At 38.1% G+C, this 22,037-nt stretch overlaps 2 protein-coding genes across 5 annotated transcripts in view; one reads left to right on the top strand and one right to left on the bottom strand.

Moving 5' to 3' along the window:
- LOC123871970 (thrombospondin type-1 domain-containing protein 7A-like) overlaps positions 1-9,104 on the top strand; it is a 100,696-nt gene extending 91,592 nt beyond the window's left edge. The window contains exons 13-29 of the mRNA XM_045916057.1: positions 38-147; positions 471-656; positions 1,002-1,146; positions 1,589-1,687; positions 1,767-1,867; positions 2,251-2,431; positions 2,792-2,953; positions 3,312-3,462; positions 3,649-3,802; positions 4,175-4,263; positions 4,940-5,082; positions 5,472-5,595; positions 5,998-6,171; positions 6,522-6,676; positions 6,792-6,937; positions 7,296-7,386; positions 7,523-9,104. Coding sequence (XP_045772013.1) covers positions 38-147; positions 471-656; positions 1,002-1,146; positions 1,589-1,687; positions 1,767-1,867; positions 2,251-2,431; positions 2,792-2,953; positions 3,312-3,462; positions 3,649-3,802; positions 4,175-4,263; positions 4,940-5,082; positions 5,472-5,595; positions 5,998-6,171; positions 6,522-6,676; positions 6,792-6,937; positions 7,296-7,386; positions 7,523-7,565 — 2,254 coding nt within the window. The 3' untranslated portion in view covers positions 7,566-9,104. The remainder of the gene's footprint in view (positions 1-37; positions 148-470; positions 657-1,001; positions 1,147-1,588; positions 1,688-1,766; positions 1,868-2,250; positions 2,432-2,791; positions 2,954-3,311; positions 3,463-3,648; positions 3,803-4,174; positions 4,264-4,939; positions 5,083-5,471; positions 5,596-5,997; positions 6,172-6,521; positions 6,677-6,791; positions 6,938-7,295; positions 7,387-7,522) is intronic.
- A 5,490-nt stretch (positions 9,105-14,594) lies between these two features.
- Positions 14,595-22,033, bottom strand: LOC123871975. 4 transcript variants are annotated; one of them, XM_045916064.1, is made up of 10 exons: positions 21,894-22,033; positions 18,882-18,971; positions 18,069-18,215; positions 17,594-17,665; positions 17,424-17,504; positions 17,115-17,241; positions 16,537-16,723; positions 15,586-15,759; positions 15,381-15,453; positions 14,595-15,041 (listed from the first exon to the last, which is right to left on the bottom strand). In XM_045916064.1, exons 2-10 carry the CDS (start codon positions 18,930-18,932, stop codon positions 14,871-14,873), a joined length of 1,083 nt encoding a protein of 360 aa, XP_045772020.1. In that variant the 5' UTR covers positions 18,933-18,971; positions 21,894-22,033; the 3' UTR covers positions 14,595-14,870. The 4 variants fall into 4 exon arrangements, with proteins under 4 accessions (XP_045772020.1, XP_045772019.1, XP_045772021.1 ...); XM_045916063.1 differs by lacking the exon at positions 21,894-22,033 and having other exon boundaries at positions 18,882-19,162; XM_045916065.1 differs by lacking the exon at positions 21,894-22,033 and having other exon boundaries at positions 18,102-18,215; positions 18,882-19,162.
- Positions 22,034-22,037: the final 4 nt, after the last annotated feature.

Here is a 22,037-nt window from a genome sequence, read left to right as displayed (position 1 = left end):
TGATGATTTCTAATATTTTGACTTTTGTCATCACCAGATGCGCACCTCTCCGTCGGCCGGCATCTCGGCGCGCCTGCACTGTGAGGTGTCGTCGCGGATGTAGAGTCGAAGCCTGGATGCCGTGGTCGCCGTGTCCTAATACTTGTGGTAAGCCTTCTTCTTCTCCTTTCTTCTTTTTCTTATCTTGTCCCATTTTAATTGGGGTCGGGTCTCCTTGTACGTGAGGCCAGGATGGGCCAGGACTTTCTACGCTACTATACTAACTGTCAAAGATGACAAGAAAAACACAACATGGGGAAATTGTCTTCTTCGTTCTCTTCGTCTGTCAAAGTATGGCATCAATAGAATAATCTGGCGGTGTCATAGAAATACGAGATAATTGTATTGTTAAATTTTAATTAAAAAAAACATTATTAAGAATTGATTTCACACAGACATATTGTTTTATTCAAACTATACTCATCATACAGATCCAGGCAAACAAGTACGAGTCCGCACAGTGCATGGCGGTCCAAACTGTGGGCCACTGCAAGAGTCGCGCGACTGTCCTGTCGCACGATCGTGTCGCTCCCGGGACGCGACATGGGTCGCTGGCGAATGGAGCACTTGCAGACTGCCACCAGGCCAACATTGTGGTGTCGGCTATAGGATTAGAAGTAAGTTACTTGGCCTGTTTACTAGATACTAAATCTCAAGGTCTCCCAGCGCGCTATGGAGAGAGCTATTACGTGATCAAATCAGAAATGAGGAGATTCGTAAAGAAATCACAATATCTGGCACAACTGAATGAGTTGCAAAGCTGAAGTATTAATGGGCTTTGCACATAGCTCGAAAAATCAAAGGTCCCAAGGACTTTTGATGACTACCTTGCACGAAAGACCAGTGTTGGCAGATCCCCGATTAAACGATGTCTACAGAAGTCGTATGATGTTGGTGTGTGTGTTTTCTTCTCTTCCTCTTCCAATCGCTTCTTTTCTGTTTCTCATGATACGTTTCCACAGGTATATGGTGCGGGTCGGACTCGCACCGCGTGGAGGCGGGCGCGTGCGCGGGGCAGCTGGTGCCGCCCAGCGTGGCTCCGTGCACTGTCACCTGTGACGTCCTGCCTCCGCTTACCTGTGACGTCATCTGCGCAGATACCCTGAAGTAAGTTAAACTTGATGAGTGAAACAGTGATAGCCGGCCTTCTTTTCGGGAGGTCGGGGGTTCGATCCCGGACACGCCGCTGAAGTTTTTCGAAGTTATATACAAATTTAAGCAATTAGAAGAAAACATCGTGATGAAACTTGCATGCCTGAAAGTTCTACATAATGTACTCAAAGGTCCGTGAAGTCTGCCGATTCGCACTGGTTCAGCGTGGAAGACTATGGCCTAAACCTTTCACATAGAGGAGCAAACGCTGAACTTATGCAACATTGTTTGGTATAAGATAATAATTCACTCAGGTTCCTATCGAAAAGTTGGTTGAATATTATGATTTTGTATGTATTTCGTACTATTTTTGAAGCGGAAAATGTCCAGACACAACCAAAGCTCACGCCTTCCAAATAATTCAACTCTTTCTTCACTCTTAAATATTTTTTTTCAGATATCTGGACGCCTCTGACCCAGATATACCATCATGCATTTGTAAAAACGTTTCACTTGAACTTTTGCCAGCTGATTCTGACTGCATTCTTCCACCAGGGTAATTATTATTATGAAGACTGCTTGATATTTATTTTAGACATTTAAAATGGTATTAAAATACTTTATCCGATTTTTAGTATCGAATGCGGTGAAGGCAGATCATTAAGAGCAGCTCGGTGTTTGGTCGGTGGTCGCGACGTGCCAATGGATGTCTGCAAAAAATACCATCCTCTTACCGGTAAGAAAAACTCTTTCTCAACCTGATCGTAACTTACCCATTACTTGATAGTGATCTAAAAAAATTTCAACTACGAAATTAATTTTTGTACCTACTTACATATTTGTACATTTAAAAATGCCAATTCTGATTCCGTCATGATTCAATTTTTTTAGAAGTGTGACTTAGATGCAAGACTTTTTATTCTGATTTTCGTGATCCTATTTAGAGTTGAGAGTTAGATAAGACACGTATTAAGGATTCCCCAACTTCATTCATGCGGATTTAAAAATCCAGTAGGAACTGTTTGATATTCTGGGATAAAAAGTATCTTACGTTTGTGTCCTGGACCCAAACTATCGTTGTACCAAATTGAGTAGGTAATGCTTGTTAAAATCTCTAAGGTCCTCGACGTGTCCGTGAAGCAGTCACAGATGGGTTCACATACGATGAAGAATTCGGATCTCTACTCCGAGGCACTTGCACTGTCCACTGTGCGAGGGACTGTGCTGTGGGCGCGTGGGCTGCTTGGGGACCCTGTGCTGCTGAGCCTGGCTCTAGAGCGGCCTTCAGGTTTCGCACTAGGTAAGAGAGAATCAGATACAACCCAAACCGAAGAAGACTAATGTCCAGTAGAAGAGTCCTCGGTCGAGACGGCGACAAAAGATTTTTTAATAATGGTGAACTGTCCAATGAGATGGACATACCAAGTAAGCGCTGTTGTGACATTCCCTTACATAAGTGCACAAATAAGGCAGCCATCAGACAGGGATGGGGGTGCATAGTTAAGTGAAGCACTGCCGTGACGACCACGACCGCTCACCTTAAGAACTTAACGATAGAGAAAAAGATCCAACTGGGTGCTTGGTCCTCCGAGGGTTATTAGTGTTCTATCTTTGTTAGTTTTTTTTTATGTTTTGGCTGAACAAAGATTTTTTCTTACAGGGAAGTTATAGAAGAGGGCTCGGCAGGCGGTCGAGAGTGTGGGGCGACGTTACAGCGCTCAACATGTCTGGTGCCAGAGCCGCGCTGGTCTCTCAGCGAGTGGACCGTGTGCACTCCTCGCCGCGCGCTGTGTGGACGAGCGATCATTAACAGAACTGTCACGTAAGTTAGCTAACATATTTATATATATAGACTAGCTCTTGGCTGCAATCAGACTTGCCGGCAAGTGATGAGCCTAAGATGGAGCACGCTTGCAAAATGTCACTTTTTCATCAAGATTGTGATTCACTCTTGACTTAAAGGTACTCATATTAAAATTGGAAGGGAAAACTGATACCGGAACTGATACTGTTTTACTCGGATGACCTAAAATTTTCTACAAAACATTCTAAACGTCCTTAAATGACATTCCTTTTCTGTTGATAGCTGTTTTGTTTTCTGTGTGAAGAGCGTCCATATTATGCAGTAAGCTTTTTTATTTTAGCACCTTGGTACGGATAAAAATGTACAATTTACGCAGGTGCATAGACGCAGACGGCAATGAGCTGGAGGACACGACGTGTGAAGCCTCGGGGGCCGGTCCCGCGCCGTCGCGCGAGGCCACCTGCCGCGCGCCTTGCCCTGCCGACTGCGTGGTCAGCACGTGGTCTGAGTGGAGTCCTTGTGAACTGGTCAGTACGGCACTATGCAGTTATACTTCTTTTTTTTTAAAACAATAATGAATCCTGTAGATGTCTAGTTATATGTGTTGACACTAAAGTGTCGCTTTTTTCAAATCACAATGGTACTTTGAAAACTTTCATTTCAAATATTATTCATTTATGAGAGATTCGGAATTAGGATTTTTTTCGTTGTAGACAAAATGGGGCGGACGTCGAGACAGAACCCGTGTGGTACTACGCGCCGCGGACGAGGGCGGCGCGGCGTGCCCTCACCTCGTGGCTGCCGAGCCCTGCGCTCCTCATACCTACTCCTGGCACATCGCGCCCTGGGACGACTGCCAGCCCTTAGGTTAGATTGGTTGTAGACAAAACGGAGCGGTCATCGAGAAGGAAACAGTGTGGTACTTCGTGCTGTGGCCGATGGTGGTGCGGTGCCATCACCTTGTGGCTGCCGAGCCCTGCACTCCTCCTACCTACTCCTCGCACTTCATACTCTGGGATGACTGCCAGCCATTAGGTCAGAAATAATACCACAAGATGCTTAAATGGCGACTTTCCATAGGAAAGCACAGCATTGGGAGATCTCCGCACTAAATGGACGAACTACTAGTATCTTGAAATCTAGAAATGCCAGAGACCTACGTTATACAGTGAATGTCTATTGTTCTTGTTTTCTTTAAAATAATTTTTCATTAACTTGAATGATTGCCATCTTTGACAGGAGGTTCGCCGTGTGGAGAAGGAACTAAAAAGAGATCAGTGCGATGTCTTCGAAGCGACGGAGTTTTTGTGAATGATTCTTACTGTCCCGTAAGTGATAATAGTGGTATTCTTAGGCAGGTATCATCTAGTCCTGAAGTGTTCCTATGGTCCTATGGTTCATATATTTACAAAATATGAAAGCAACTACTTACTCAACCTAGAAACCTTCCCTGCACATTGAGCACTTCTTTTAAAGCTTAGGTTAAATTATTATCAATAGGTAATGTTATTTTTATCCATAAAGTAGAAAGTCGAAATTATCTTTCCTTTTGCACCTCCTGCTGCTAACCCGTTCAACGTAATCATTATAGGAATCACATACTATACAGGGTGTAACCAGTTACCAGAACGCTAGCAAAAACGATGATAGGTGATATTACTGATGATTACTGATAAGTGATAAGATACCATAAAAAAATGCGATAAAAATCCTGTATTTTTAAAAGTTTACAATATGTTGCAAAGAAAACAACTGACTGACGCTAAAGCTCAACGAACGTTCCGTAAATAGATCACTCGAAGTCAATCTCGCGTCTTAGGTGGGGCATTGACCCGAGTTTTGCACGCTATACAATGCCGGTTTGAAAAATACTAAATCACTAAAACTGCAAGATAAGGCAAATGGTTGTTGTCATTGGATTGTCTTAAGGTAGTATAATAATAAAGCTAATATTTGCTAACGTTCTGGTTATAACCTGTATAGTCTTACATATTGTATGAACAGAACGCAACAGCGTCCGAAGCCCGGGAGTCGTGGTGCTATGTGCCGTGCGGCGTGGATTGCGAGGTTGGTGAATGGGGTGCCTGGGACGCCTCCGCGTGTTCGTGCGGAGACGCCTCTACTGCGCGGCACATGCGACGCTTGAGGTTACTTTGTTGACTTACTCTTTCTCCTTCCTTCTCAATCTCGTTATTTAACTCCCTATTATTATTACTCTCTATCACTCTCTCTTTCCTTCTCTTTCGCAATCTCCACACTTATATACTGTCTTTCATCATCTATCCTGTTCCCTCAGTTTCAGTCTCTCATTTAACCTATCCCTTAACTCCATTCTTCTTCTTCTGTCTTTCCTCTTTTATGCCCGTCTTTATTTGTCTCTCTCTCCATCTTATCTTCTAATTTAGCCTTCTCTTATTTTCCTCTCTTATTCTTCTATCAGTTTCATCATTGGACACTAAATTGTCAGATGACTATTAACTACTCCGGATTTTTAAATAGAATTTATAGAAGATTCCAAGTTAGAAATCATTTTCAGGCAACATTTGACTGCGGCAGTGTGGCCGGGACGCGCGTGCCCGACGACGGAACAACGTGCGCCGTGTCCGCGAGAGCCCTGCTTACGACTGGTTGCTAGACCACTTCTGGGCTGCCATGTACAGGTACATTATCAATATCAACAGCTACGCTTTTATAGGTAGAAGTACAATGTTTTTGTATACCTATTATTACTGTACGATTCAACATTCTATATTTCACTTTCTTCTGTATAAATTATAATAAATCTACCCTTACCTTTGAATGGGGATTAAAGCAGAAAAGAAAGGAGTTACTTTCAATATCGATGAAGAAAAATCAGTTCGTTCTATAGGAAAAACTTTTATCTGCCTTGAACTGACTTTATACAACGGCTTTATATATCGTGTTTAGTAAGGCCTTTTAAGACCCGACAAAATTTTGATAAGTGAGATTTGACGTAAACACTAGACAATAATAATAATAAAACTACAACCATGTTTATAGCTACAATGAATTAGAAGGTTGACACTCTGCAAACATTTCAGACATCGTCAGGCGAAGAAGCGGACAACGCTTGCGGTTGGGGCGTCAAACTGTCTCACGCTCGATGTGAACTCACCAGCGTCTCCGATGAGCCAACATCCGAAGCTTATCTAGAACCTTGGCGGTGTGCGTCAGCTTTACCCGGTCGCATCGTAGCACCGCCTTTGCATCATCAGGTAACTTGGATGCTATAATTGAAAGTTATGAGTAGTTTGTCTTTTTACACTTTGTAAGCCCATGGCTATCGTATTTGATTTACCACAAATAATTGGAAATTGGACATTTCACACCACACCGCCCAGGTCTTAAATAAAATGAAACCAATGCCACAAAATGATTAATACGTCATTCTCATTCGTATTGTTAATTTTTATTATTATTTTAAAAAACATGTTTTTTTTTACATTTATAAGTTTAATTTTAACTGTAATTTTGAATGATAATTTTAATTCTTAATATGTACACTTACTTATTCTAATGGTTTTCTGAGCAAAGCTTTATAAATATATACCACTTTGATTAATAGGAAGACGAAGAATGTGAATCTGAGTGTGGTTGCAAGGAGTCGGAACTAGGCCAGCCTGGACCGTGGGGCTCCTGGGGACCGTGCCGTGGCGGCGCTCGATCCCGCACCCGGCAACTGCTTGTACCACCGCGACGAGCTTGCAGAACTTCTTCGAGGTAACTCCCTAGAACCCTAAGTACCTAATATACTAGATCATTCAGAAAAAGGTTTTACAAATGACAACATTATTCTCATCATTATAAAAACTTTTTCTATGGAACATATTTACAGATACATAACAATTGAATGGGCCAATTGCACTGGGGAAGCGGACGAAATTCCCGACTTGCTCGCTGTAGAACCACGGGAGGAGAAACCACGTCGCGCCTGGCTTGGCCGCGATCGCGACCACGACGTCTACCATGACGGATACATTGGTAACTAATCTCTAAACTAGCTGGCCAAACTACCTTGGGTAATCCCCGATCGCGATCATGTATTCATCAGTGACAACTATGCTTTATCGTAACTGACCAAGAGTCCTACCTTGGGCTGCCCCAGCCGTGACTGTTAATATCATGACGTTTACTAAGATGATACATTGGAAACTGTACCTAAATTAGCGGACTGGAGTCCTACCTTGGGTTGCCCCACCGGCGACAGTTACTATGATGTTTACGATAATAGATTGCTCTAAATATTTAAAACCTTAACTTTTGAGATCTAAGCAAAGCATTTGACAGTGTTGCATTCTTTAACTAACTTATTTTTAACAAAAATATGTTTCTTTGACAGAGGGAACAAGTTCAGTATTGGCAGTGGTGTGGACAGCAACTATTTTCCTTAGTTTGTACGGCGCATTCATGCTTTATCGTGGAGTACTCAGGTATCTAGTAAATCCTAACTAAATAAAATCTCGTCACTTTTAAACCTAAGTAGTTCTTCAAGACTTTATTTCGCCCTTTTACTATCTTTGTGTGTTAAGTAATTTGTTTTCTAAATTATTTGAATTTTGTCAACAGGTGCTTAAGAAGTAGGAAAATGAAATCTGTTACCAAAGTTTAAGACAACTATGACTTGAACAATATTGGCTACAGCTTCTCCTGGATGTGCGATTCCGCAGTTTCAGGTTCATCACGTCGTCACGGATTTTTGACTTTGTTACCTGTTTTATTATTACATTCCATAATTTGTTTTTTTTTTTTGTTATTTATTCTTAGGATAGTATGTTATTTCGAACTTTAATACAATTTATTATTAACAGATATTATACGATGTGAAACATCATTTTTTTCTTAAAAAATATTTCATGTTATTTCACTGTGCGATTAAAATACTCAACTGTAAACTGTAACCGTATCATATCAGAAAATAGTTCTTATCACTAAAATTACACGGTATAATACTTACATGTGTTTGGGTAATATGAATGTAACAGCCAGCGATCAGTCTGTCCGCATGAGTGCTTCCATGTTTTTACGACGTATATGAATATGCTAATTTAGACGATTTTTACGACATTTTCATGCGAAAATAATATAGCCGCGACTCGACGGGGCTTTACGGATTGACAATATTACTAGCTCTGGCTACACTAGTAGCTTTAGAATTCGTCTTACTTAGCTTAGAAATGGTCGAAAGTATTATGAGATTAGGGTGAGACTCCAAATTGTTGATTGTAACTTTTATTTATTCAACAAAAACAACAGTTTATCAAGTAATAACTTCGTGTTTACTGCGATCAGCTACAGCTTTATTTTGCTAAAATATTTAAAAATCTCGGTCTATAAAATAAGTTTTATCAAAGAATTATATTTTGATATGAAATAAATGCTATTTTTAAGCCAATCAAACTATTTATTGCACAAGTAGTCCTAATTATTTATTTCTGTTTTGATTTTTGTTAAAATTAAGTTTTAATTTTAAAAGGAAAGAATATTCTGAGGAACTGTATTAAATAAGATTTGCAAGACTAGTCAATAGCGACCAAAACAGACGTAACACATCATTTATAACATATCAGTGTTAAATATAAATCGTCTTAATGAAACTAGGTCGTCATCAGAAGTAGACTTCATGCCCATTGTCGATATTATACCAATGCTTACAAGTATCATCAACAACTCTTAGGGCTTTGGCGCACAAAATTAATGTAACGATAGATTTTAAGCGCTAATATTCCCCATGGTAATATTTGGTCATAATCATGTATTACACTTTTCGTAGATTTTGCATTTAAGCCCATGTATTGTGTCAAGTATGTATTTATGATGTGAGTGTGTTCTTCGTGCTTACTTCTTTCGTAAGATTTAAGATGTTTTCATTCTTTTCTTGATTTCATTCCTATGTATCTTTCATTTCATCGTCAAATAATTTTATCCTATGATGATTTGTAAAACATAAAATGCTACCTGCCTCTCGACTGTTATTAATATTTTCTATAAATTCTATTTTGTATCTGATATATTTATCTACATCTTGTTCCTTCATGACAATATGGATTAAGAAAACTCTTATTAACTTTTACATTGTACTATAAACTGTATTATAAAATTTTAGTTCGTAACAATTATGTGATACATTTGCTATATTTTTAACCATTCTATCCTGCAGGGCGATTCAGAACACTTCGATAACATAACGAATCGATTCGATTCGGTATCGATCTCGAATCGAACAAATTTTATCGTGCAATTCAGAACGTTCGACAAAAGGATTCGATTCGATTTCGATTACGGTACCGTTTTCGATAAGAAACATTGCGATTACATGTGCATTTATAAAGTATGTTATGTTACCAAAATTTTACTTGTTTTTAAATTCAAGTTAAACATTAAAAAATAACTTTTATTCATCTTGAAGGTAATTTAAGTCATTACTTAAAATGATAGCTTATTAAATTATTGATTTCGAGAGAAAAACATCGAAATGTACTAGTGAAGTTTTATTAAAGCTATCCTCGTAAATACACACAAATGTCAAACATCAATTACGTCTGTCAATCAATGGCAAGTTTGGTTTTTTTTTATTAACTGGTTTTACGGCTCTGGGTTCTAGCTTTTTTAAGCTCGGTGTTGTGATTTTTGTCCGCTGGTTTTAGGGTTTTGTACCCGAAGGACACCAACGGGACCCTATTACTAAGACTCCGCTATCCGTCTGTCTGTCAGCGGGCTGTATCTCGTGAAGCGTAATAGGTAGAGAGTTGAAATTTTCACAAAATGTGTATTTCTTGCCGCTATAACAACAAATAATATTAAATTTCAAAGTTCCAAAACTGTTGTTTCTTGTACGATGGTACGAAACTAGGTGAACAAAAAGATATCGAATGCCCTATAGCTTTCGATAAGTAAACATCAAAAATTATCGGACGTTCGACAAATATTATTCGGTTAGGTTGTTGTGAATAGCGTTTGATAGTCGTAATCGAACGATATCTACGTCTGTTCGATTCGGTTTCGGTTTCGACAATTTCACTGTCGATTCGGTTATTCTGAATTGAAAATACATTTTATCGAACGACAACTTGCCGAATCGATCGACAATTATGTTATCGAAGGGTTCTGAATCGGCCTGCTGTTCACTGTCATCTGTCTTTTGTCCTTGAAATGTATTAACCGTATTATAATTATTATGCCATTATAATATGATATTGATGTGAAACATGATAGTTAACAGAGCTCTCTCCGTCACTTACTCCATACAATCGTAGTTCCCATTTCATTTGAATATTAAGCAACCAAAGTCCATGAAATTTTGCAGACATAGTCTAGAAACTAATATCTGTGTCTGTGGTGTTTTAGATTTTTCTAAAAATATGTAGTTTTAAAATTACAGGGGCTCAAAGATTTGTATTTTTCTTTAAAAAAAGGCCCAACTTTGTGCTCGTTTTTCTAGACAACGAAGCAATTTAATGAAATTTGGAAAAACCACAGACCTAGAAAATTTAATGAATATTATGTAGTAAAAAAAATATCGTTATATATTTTATATTGTTATAATTATGTGGGAACTACGAAAACCAGAAATTACACCCAGAAATCTTGAAAATTTCGTGCTGTCTCGATTTGTGCAAGCGGGGTGGTGAAGTGCGGGGGACGACACGTGAAACTGACAGAAACGGACAGTCTAAACACACGGGCCACATTTAGACTGCACCCGACTCCAAACTTGTCGATAGGTCTAACTAAATACATTTCAACTTGCGTTAGACGTATGCGTTACCTACTCAGACGTTGCCTGTAGATAAAAATATGTCTCATGTTTGCTGGCAATAGCGTATGCATCAAACCCTGCAAGTTGCAACTCTCTTGCAACCTATTCCTCACGCAATACGCACAGCTTTAATATTATAATTTTTGACAATGTATATTATATGTAATGCCATATCACAGGTCACTCTCTGATTTATTGCTAACAATTTACTTCCAAATGCAAAGAAATCTAAGTGTGTTGAATTCACACTGCCCAATACCAGGACCTTAAATGACATAAATTCATTGATAAATAATCATATGTTGAAAATAAAGGAGAACCCCGTGTTTCTCGGTATAATGTTAGATGCAAAGCTTCTATGGAACACCCACATATCAACACTTGATGGTAAACTCAGCTCTGCTGCTTACACTGTTAGAAAAATTCGACAGGTACTGACGTGGAAACTGCAAAAATTGTATATTTTGCCTATTTTCACTGTATTATGTCTTACGGACTCTTGCTATGAGATAAAGCGGTAGATATTGAGAAAAAAATGTATTACAGAAAAGGACAGGACGTGCAATTTATAATTTAAAACCGCGCGCTGCCATACAATAAAAATATAAGGAAATAAGTACCTTATCTATTATCTTATAGTAGCTTCTAAATATATTTACAACTAGCTAATGCCCGCAGCTTCGCTCGCGTGGATTTAGGTTTTTAAAAATCCCGATCCTTTCATTTCCCAGAACAAAAGTTGCCTCTCCGTAATAGCCCGTCCCCGGGATGCAACTTGTTTCTGTATCACGTAAGAATATTTAAACGGATTATCCTTTTCAAATCCCGAGGGATCACCAGGATTTAGGAATGCAATTTCTTACAGCATCAGGGTTGAGGTCAACGACAAAGTGTTTACTTGGTATAGATACCTTCAATATCAATTAATAATCGACACTTTTTAAATCCCATTAGCTTTAGTAGTCAGGTCCCCTGCAACATCAGGATTGAGGAGTTGGAATCCAAATTTTTTATTGAACAATGTCGCAAACTTTCTTTATCGATTAAAAAAACTACCCAAAATTACGCAGTTAGGTTACCTGCCAAATTTCATGGTTTTGAGTCAACGGGAAGTACCCTAGAGGTTTTCTTGACACACACGACAGACAGAGAGATAGACAACAAAGTGATCCTATAAGAGTTCCGTTTTTCATTTTGAGGTACGAAACCCTAGAAAACGTAGGAACGGCATTCCGAACCAGTGGTAAATTTTTCTGACCATCCAAAAACACTTTGAAGTTTACCTAAAAGTTTACAGGAATAAAAATTTATCATTGTATTCCATTCCATTTCATTCTATTCCATTCTGTTCAAAGATAAATAGATAATAAAAATATTTGTCACCGAAACAATAATTTACGATACATCGACCAATATCAATTTTACTGATGACAATCTGACTATTACCAAAGTGAACGACTACTATAATATCTATTATATACGACTAACATAATATGTATTATAAATTGTGTGCCGTTTGCATTCTCACTAGGTTCTCATTAAGTTTGTTTTATTTGGTTAAACTTTCTGGCATTTATATTGTTATGACGTTTAATTGGCAAACAGTCTGTTTATTGGCTGAAACTCAAAAATTCAGCCAATCACAACAAAGAAAATATTGTAATAATGATTGATGCAGCTTTCTGTAATTGAAAACAAAATATTTGACATTAACTTGAATGTGACAGTGTTTTCCGAATAGGGTTGCCAGAGGCCCCGTATTTTACTGGTTACCCCGTATGTCAGGACTCAGGATAGAGAAACCGGTAATTATGAAAATAAAATACGGGGCAAATAAAACTAAATATTTTTAGGGTTCCGTAACTCAAAAGCAAAAAGAACTCTTATAGGATCACTTCGTTGTCTATCAGTCTGTCTGTCTTTCCGTCTGTCCGTCTGTCCATCTGTCCTTCTATCCGTCTGTCATGTGTTCATGAACAAATATTAGTATTTTCAATTTTCAAAGTAAGATAACTACATATATCAAGTGGGTTATCATATGAAAGGGCTTTACCTGTTCATTCTAAAACAGATTTTTATTTATTTTTATGCATATTTTTTTTAATGCATAACAGTTTTTGATTTCTCGTGTAAAATGTCGAAAAAAATACCCGAATCGGAACCCTCGGTGCGTGAGTCTGACTCGCACTTGGCTGGCGAAACCGAACACTGACGTTATGTCCAGTAGAAAGAATATTTTCCTTTTGCGGCAATGCGTAGCCGAAACCCACTCGATATTGATCATGGTCGTAGCCAAGGCGGCGGGGCTTGGTTTGAGGATGTTAGCCTTTTTTTATACAAGTTAGCCCGTGACTTTAATCTTTTCTAGTGGTAAGTGATGATGCAGTCTAATTTCTTGGCCGTTAGGGCCATACTAACCATATAACTAGCCATGACCGAAGCCTCCCACCAGACCAGAAATTTAGAAATGGCGACTGCGCCTGGGAAGCCGTCAAAAACCTAAGCCTAAAATAATACTTACACTATTTCTTGCATTTGCTTACCAATTTTTTTTTGGAAATATATCAAACATTTCGCGCTCACTTCACTCGCGCTTTGAATTTGTATTACTTGGTGTAAGCCCCGCAATTTCGTTTGCATGAATTTAGAGTTTTAAAAATTCCGTGGGGGATTTTCCGGGCTAAAAAGTTTATGTCTGGGATGCAAGTTACCTCTGAATAGTAAGTACCAAAATTTTGGTAAAGAAGATGGGCCGTGAAAGGGTAACAAATAGATAGGCAAATAGATATACTGTCGTATTTGTAATATTAGTATGGATAGGGAGCTTTAAAAATAAAATCTTGCTATGGCTAAACTCGTTTCCCTTTCACTTTAATTCTTTCTGTAATTGAACCAAAAACACTTACGCTCACTGCGCTCGCGCTTTTTTATTGTTGTATTTTATCTCACTGTCAAATTGAAAGGCGAAATTCCACTAACCAGGTAATTAGCCCATAAAGTTGAGCGAATGTTATTTTCCTCATGACAGGATTCAGTTCCGGCCCTGATAAAACCTCTCCCGAAATCGATTCCTGGCTACGGCCATAGTATTGATACTGTGAAGGTGGAATTACAAGTTAAATGTAAATTTAAGTTAAAATGCAAAGATTGTATGCATGAAATGTATAACATTTTGCTTTACAAAACTAGAGTTTTTAAAAGCTATTTAAATAAATAAATCTTTTATTTAAAATCACATTGCAAACACAGTTCACCAATCAAGACACGGCAACATACAGAGAAAAAATACAAAACTTACAAATAAACTGAAATATCTAAATAGGCTTTCCATGCATTTCAGAGAGAACCACCGCCTATTTCTTCAAATACTTCAAATTTTTAAATTTCTTCAAATCTAAACCCCGTATTTTTGATGGTGGTAGCCTGTAAATCAAAAAGAGGCAGGTGGCAACCCTACTTGCCACATGACATTACAGAATGAAAAATTGTTTTCATTACTCGGTAAGCCTACTGCCATAGTTTCACAGAAAGTGTGACGGTAGTTGTGACCTCTGATTGGTCGACTCTCTTTCACTATTTGCTAAAATTGATGATTGCAACAACAATTTTTTCTTTTTTGTAATCAAAAACAGAACACGGACGTCATACAGGTTGACTAATTGCAATCATTTCTGACCGGCTAACATTGTTCCGCTAGTGGCTCAAACTCACTGTCGCAGCAAGAACATGGTAAATTCAGCCAATCACAGCAATTAGAATTGGTTATCACAAATGCACCGATCTAGGAACCGAGAATACACGAACCAGGGCAGATAGAGATGAGAACAATAATATCATACGTAGGAAATCGACGGGGGATCGTTGACAATGATCCTCTTAAGGAATCGTGTTAGACAATACAATATTTGATATTTAATAAAATTTGATTGTGTTTTATATAAATAAGGACTTTTATTTATACAACGACTTCATTGCTTCATTCAAAGATAATATCAACCATGAATCATCCTTCCCTCTATCCAACCCTTTGTATCACAATCTTACTTTTGTGGAAACTGATAAAAAAGGGAATACCTGACTTGATCAAATTCAATGGTGAGATCATCTATGATCTGCTAAATTTTATCTTCTCCACATTTAAGTTAAATTTTTGCGTAGTCAAGTATTTTTAGGTGCGCCTTTTAAGCGTTCTAGAGTAGATGATTCATATTTTAAATCAGCGAGGCCTCTTTTGAGAATGTCATTGGCTCTTACTGCTCGGAGTTTTCTTCTGCTTTCTGCTAACTCTTTTTCTGCGACGGCTAAGTTTTCAACATTATTGAGGAGAACCTGCGAAGTAAGTTGAAATAAAAGTTTACGATCTTAGGAAGTTTTAATAAACAAACGTAAAACTGTATCATTCATTTTAGTATCACACTAATATTATAAAGGCGAAAGTTTGTATGTGTGTGTGTGTGTGTGTGTGTATGTTTGTTACTCCTTCACGTAAAAACTACTGGACGGATTTGGCTGAAATTTAGAATGAAGATAGATTATACCCTGGATTAGCACATAGGCTACTTTTTATCCCGGAAAATCAAAGAGTTCCCACGGGATTTTTAAAAAACCTTCATCCACGCGAACGAAGTCGCGGGCATCAGCTAGTTTCAAATAATTGTAGGTATTTACCTGATGGATCGAATTCACTAATTGTACGAGAGCTTCCTTAAATTGCAAAAATACTTCCGTTGTTCTTTGATATCTATAACAAACACCATTTAAATACATAATGTTATCAATATCGCATTTTAGTATCATCTTTTTCAGCTTGTTATTTCATCCAATCTAATAGGCTATTTATTCATTGAAAAATTGACGGGTTTTATTGACTTACTTATGATCATGCATGGTATCAGTGAAAGCATAGTCCAAGGCCAATCGTAGAGCCCGAGCTGCTCTCGGTGCAGCGGATGCCACCAGGACTCTTCTAGCACCACGCTCTTGACACCGCGCGTGTACCAGTAGCTTGCATGCATCACCGCACGCTGTGGTCCGCTCCCAGCCACTCCTGTGATTTAATTACATGAAGATTATATTGAAACTACGATATGAACTACTAGCGTATCTAAGTATGCGATTTTCCCATATCATCAAATTTCTTTTGAAGATATATGTAGCAAATCACGGGTGCAACACTACGCTGGAGTTAGTATAGACCAGGAAGAAAGAAGACAAGTAGTCTTGAGAAAATAAACCTCAGATGTTATTTCTCTACTCGACCGTCTTCAATAAAATACCTCATTCCAAATAAAAAAGATGCTCATGCACAAAAATGTATTCTGATAATGAAACTAAATTTAGTGAGGAACGTTTATGAAGATACTTTTCTAATCTATAAGTAAGTACTTATACTAATAATCGTAGGTAGATATTTTATGAGCTGGCATTAAGCTTAAGTTGGGCTTTTAAGCTTAGATCTAAGCCTCCATTATAGACACAGTTTGTTACTTTGTTTCTCTATGTAATGAACGAAAAGGATCTGCAACTAAATTTCAAACTTAGTTTAGAAGAGTAACTTTTTGCCTAGAATCAACCTTCATTGTAATAGAAAGCTTTCTCCTAAGCACTACCTTAGGATAAAAGCGGTAAATTCCACATTATTACATCCTACAAATAGAAAACCTGAATAGTTTCTAATGTAGTTTCCTCATCAACACCTTCCTGTCACCTTTTTGATTCATTAGTCCAGCGGGTGGACGACTAGGAAGGCAGAGGACCGTGTTCGTCTAGCATCTAGACTCTAGCAGTTGACGCATGAAAGCTGATGGATTGGATTGGAACTTACTTTCCTATAGAAGCAAGTTTCCAAGCTGGGAGAGCATCATCAAGTAGCCGCAGTCCAGAATGCGCGTATTCCACGGCTGCTCTCAATCGCATGCTGATGCCTGCGAGGGCGTTACGCAACGAATGAGCCCGTTCGAATTCTTCTTCTAGATAAGGATCTGGACGCTGGTTGTCGCTCCATAGGGCACCTATATAAAACCTTCTATCATTTTGATACAAAGTATGATTGCAATAAGTTTTGCTTTCGATTTCACACAGTTTTCCAAAAAAGCGGCTATTATTTTTTACCTATAGCCGTAATTGGCTAGCATTTGAGTTAAATAATTGGTAGATGGAAGACTTGCAAGTAACAAATTCTAAACTTGCCGATAGGTAAACCTATGTAAGTAAAATCTGCTACCAAAAAAATCCGATCCGAGCTTTAGAAGATATTATTTAGGTATTTATTAATAATTAAAATTTTAGTTTCATCGTATATATATTACAACATCATGAAATCTAGTAGATAAGATAAGATAGCTACTGGACTTTCAAAATGCTATATTAGAATTCATAAGTAAAAATTATTAAAAAGATTACCGAACAGCTGTTGCAGTTGTGAATAAAGAGATCGTATTCTCAGGAGTTGAGCGTGGAGGAGCCTCCTCTCTCGTTGCAATTCCTTTTCTCGGCTTCGAAGCCAAGATAGTTCTAGTCTACGCATTTCCTAAAATTGTAACATCAGTTATGAGGCCTAGGTTAGAGCGAGCTTGCTATAAGATGCATATTGCCTTGAAGCTACTCTTACCTAGTTAGCAAATTAATTATTATGTATTCGTCTCTAAAAGATGTAGGTAAGTAAAACATTTTTTATTTTATAATCTTATAGGCCTATGTTTATAATATTACCTTTCTATTAACATTTGCCACAAAGTCTTCATTTTCTGCCGCCAAAATTGGACGTCGGTAGAGGTCTAAATTTACAAACATCTGAAAAGCGAAACCTAGGTAAAAACACCGTACCTTAGCGGTACCTATTTTTGTTCGATAAAATTACGATTTTCATTGATGTCGATTACCTGGTGCAGTGTTTTGGAATAAGATTCAGCATTCGTTGTCGGAATTGTAATTTCTTCAAATTCTTTAATTTCCTAAAAAAGGACGCGAAGATTAACAAACAATACTTAAATAAACACAGTATTTTTTATAAACTCCGGTAACTGAATATTAGCCCAGCTAAATTTATTATGGATTTCTCAGACCAGGGCGCGTTGAAGAAACCTCGTACATACCTACGTGTAGCCTTTAGTTTTAAGTTGCCGATAATAACCTTGAAAACGTAAATTATTATCATTGAATAGTACCTATTTTAATCGTGACCACGCTCTCTTGAGTCCTGACTCAGCGCGGATTTCCAATTTTCAATTTGTGAGTTATGAAAACAGAGAGAGATAAGTAGTATGCGGATGAGGCTAGGTACGGATCTATTGCGGATAGTACGGATACGAATATCCATTAAATAAGTAGCTAGTTTAATCTATTATTATACTTAACCTGTTGTATGCTTTCAAGCTCCGCCGTGATAACCGATAGCCTCTGCGCCGGATAGAACTTTTCGCTATTTGCAATGTCCTGATCCAACCTTGCAAGGGCTGCAAGTACCGTTTCTTTACCAAGTGCATCTTGCCACGAACTCTGCGACTGACAGATTTAACTTAATAAGTACCGCTAAACATATTTAATGCTTTGAAGTTCTTGTTTGCGCTTGTTACAATAAACATAAAGCCCCCTCAGTTACCTACGTAATGGCGATGGCGGGCGGCCGATTGATAAAAAGAGTAGACAGGATTTTTACTAACTTTTATTTTAAATCACTACTGTGGCGCTTGTTCACAGAGCTAATAACCTAATCTAAGGACAATCTTACTAACCAAACCTTAGTTTCATATCTTACTAGCTGACTAGCTGATGCACGCGACTTCGCCCGCGTTGATTTAGTTTTTAAAAAATCGCGTGGGAACTCTTTGATTTAACGGGATGCCTATTGTACTCTCCAGGTCAATAACTAAGTATACGCATTAAAAAATAATGTCGATCCGTTGCTCCGTTACGACGTGTTTGAAGGACAAACCAACAAACAAACAAACACACTTTCGCATTTATAGTACGGGCATAGAATTTTGTCGATGTAAGCCCGACTTAGTTTCGAATCTTGTTACGAAACCATCCAGGGTTATTTTTCATATGGACTCAGCTCGCTGCTCGTCGCGGTTGAAACTAAATACGACGTGAGCATAGCCGTTACATTCTATACCTACTTATGGAAATCACTCACGATAGTTTAATTCGTTGCCGTAAAATACGTACATTGGGCATCGAGGTTACATCAACGCGCCGCGAGCTCGCAATGCAGCCCATTCCATAGCTCCAACACTTCACTATTGACCGGATTTGAATCTATCCCTCAATTAAAAGGATAGGTAAGTATGCCAAGGCTACTACGAATATTGCAGCGATGAAAAGGTGAAAGCTCGGAGCAATTTGTACAACAATAAGGGCTGAATAGGAATGGATACTGACTGGTACATTTATGGCGGATTTCGACCATGGATGTAAGAAATTGTTAAGATTATCTGTTAAAAAGTTTTTTTAGGGTTTCGTTCCTCAAAAGGAAAAAATGATCTCTTATAGGATGACTTCGTTGTCTGTATGTCTGTCTGTATGTTCGTCTGTCTGTCGTGTCTGTCAAAAAACTCTATAGGGTACCTACTTTCCGTTGACCTAGAATCATGAAAAGCAAGTAAGTAGGCCTTAAAGCCCAAGTAAAAGAAAAATCCGAAAACCGTTTTGTGGTTACATCACACAACAAATATTAAAATGTGCTTACAAAAAACAATAATTTACTAATTCACATAAAGTGTTAGTGACACCTATACGATGATACAGGACCCTTCGTGTGCTAGTCTGACTCGCACTTGACCGGTTTTTTTGAAATCAGGTAGGTATACCAAATACCAACACGCCTTTGAAAAAGAGCTCAAAGACATAGGAAGATCTATACTCTAGTTTTCGTTCATCATCGTCATCATCATCATGATCGGCTCACCACAGAGCACGGGTCTGCTCTCAGAATGAAAAGAGTTCTGACCATAGTCTACGACGCTAACTAAATGCGGATTGGCAGACTTCACACATCTTTGTGAAACATTATACAGAACGTGATACGTACCTTACTCCGAAAAGTTAGAGGTGCGTGCCCGGGATCGAACCCCCGACCTCCCAAATAGGAGGCGGACTTCTTAACCACTAGGCTTCACCACTTAATATTGTCATAATTAGCATATCATTATATTTTAGCACATCAGTGTGAAATAATTATTGTTAACTATAACAAACATTATTATCTAAGTGGTGTGTGTTATGGCAATACCTCGCGTGCAATATGGAATTTAACATTGAACCAAGGTGATTCAACACACAAGTCAGCATGACAACTCCATTTAATTTCATTGTTACCTATACTGATTTTAGTACTAGAATTTAAAGAGGGTGCGTTTCCACTGAAGCGGAGCGGGGCTAGAATCCGCAAGGATAGTAAGTACCTACTTAGTAGATTCCTGGACGTTTCAATTCATTTTACACAAGTTTAACAAGATAAAGTTGAACCCGACTACGATTATAGTTTTAATAAACGCTGAAATTGTTTTGTATCGCTTGGTATATTTTTATGGCTTTTAATGTTGTATTACATTTACCAAAACCAAAACCAAAATGTTTATTTACCAAATACAGTCTTGTACAATTTTTCTGTGTCTGGTGTTACCCACACTAGGTAATCCTGTATCGTGGGTACCTAATTTATTTATGAATATGTATTTATAAATATGTTCATAAATATGTATTTATGAACTCCGAATTTTTTCCTCTTTCATTTGACCTCCCACTCGATTCAATAGCAAAAGAAAATTTTGGAGACCCCCCCCCCCACTTTTTTTTGATGTAACGTCCGTTAACTAGGTCAATTTTTTCGTATAAAATAGAGCCTATGTCACCCAGACCTTTACAACGAATCAATTGACACCTCTTTCATCAAATCATCAAAATCGGCACAGTAGTTTCGGCGCTACGGTGGAACACACAGAATCTGGGTACAAACATACTTATATACATACATAGACTGCTAAAATCATAGCCCTTCCTTTCCCGTAGACGTTAAAAATATGCTCCTGAAAAAAGGATATCATACCTATTACTATACAAGATTATTTGACCTGCAACTCGCTTCAGGAATGCGCGGGACTTCAATTTTTTTTATACATGGCATAATATTATGTATAAGTATCAATTTTTTTTTAAAAGCAACCGCCGAGTTTTTTGCTGGTTTTTCTCGGTAGGAAAATCATTCCGAACCAGTGGTAGATGCATTCGACGATTCAAAAGTACTTGTAAAAGTTTAATCGAATAAAAAATATTTTGACGTGACATTCGACTAGAGACTCGCCCCGGCTTCGCACGGGTGTTCTATGAAAAAGTGGTTATAATGGCTAAAATATAAATGTTTGGTTTATACTATCGCGGACTTTTTTGTAGGCATTATTGAGTTCTACAACTTTTCTATAGAAGTCAACCATACATCTCTAACCATTTAGGCAGCGTTCGCGAGAATCGTTAACGTACGGCAGTTTTTTCGACGCCTTACTCCACAATTTTCACTACCACGAAAAATCCTATCTATTTTCCGGGATAAAATATAGCCTATACGGATTCGGAAGAATCCCTCTAAGTAATGGTAAAAGAAATTTTGAAATCGGTCCAGTAGTTTTTGAGCCTATTCAATACAAACATACAAAAATACAAAAATACAAAAATACAAAAATACAAAGGTTTCCTCTAATATTATTATAGATTATAGATTATAGATTATAGATTATAGATAGAGCCGGCTGCACGCACGAAAAAACATGACTCATGCGGCGTTACCTCGCTCTGAGGCGTTCCATGTAAGGCTTGAAGTGCAAGCGAGAGCGCGGAACGAGCGACAAAGAAGCACAATCGGCCTTTGTTGTCACGTTCAACTATCGTCAGTAAACCACAGTTACAGACAACCAATTTTTTTATTTTATTTAATGAATGAATGAAATTATTCAATAAAATATAGCCACAATATGTTGAAATAAAGTCTGATGAGCCTTATACATTTTACCACTGTAACTGGTGTTTGATTTGAATATTTATTCTTTCGGACTGAGTTTATGCTGCTTAGCTGATTAAAGTAGGCCCTAGAGCAAGGAACATTATTATTTACCCTAAAGAGCGACTGTACAGTGTACACAGGGATTTACTTACCCTTTTATTAGATGACAATCACAATGTACTTACCTAAGTTTTTTTTTTGTAATTTGGCGCCAATTCTCAGGATCAATTTACTTTTTTCAACTGGCTTTACGGCTCTGGGTTCTAGCTTTGTTTGCTTCCGTGCTTGATTTGCTGTTTGTCTCAAGCATGTAGCGCCGCCCGCCAATA

The sequence above is a fragment of the Maniola jurtina genome, chromosome 14 (assembly GCF_905333055.1).
Source record: "Maniola jurtina chromosome 14, ilManJurt1.1, whole genome shotgun sequence".
NCBI lineage: Eukaryota > Metazoa > Arthropoda > Insecta > Lepidoptera > Nymphalidae > Maniola > Maniola jurtina.
The sequence above is the reverse complement of the archived record's forward strand: the minus strand, read 5'-3'. Positions and strand labels throughout refer to the sequence as shown.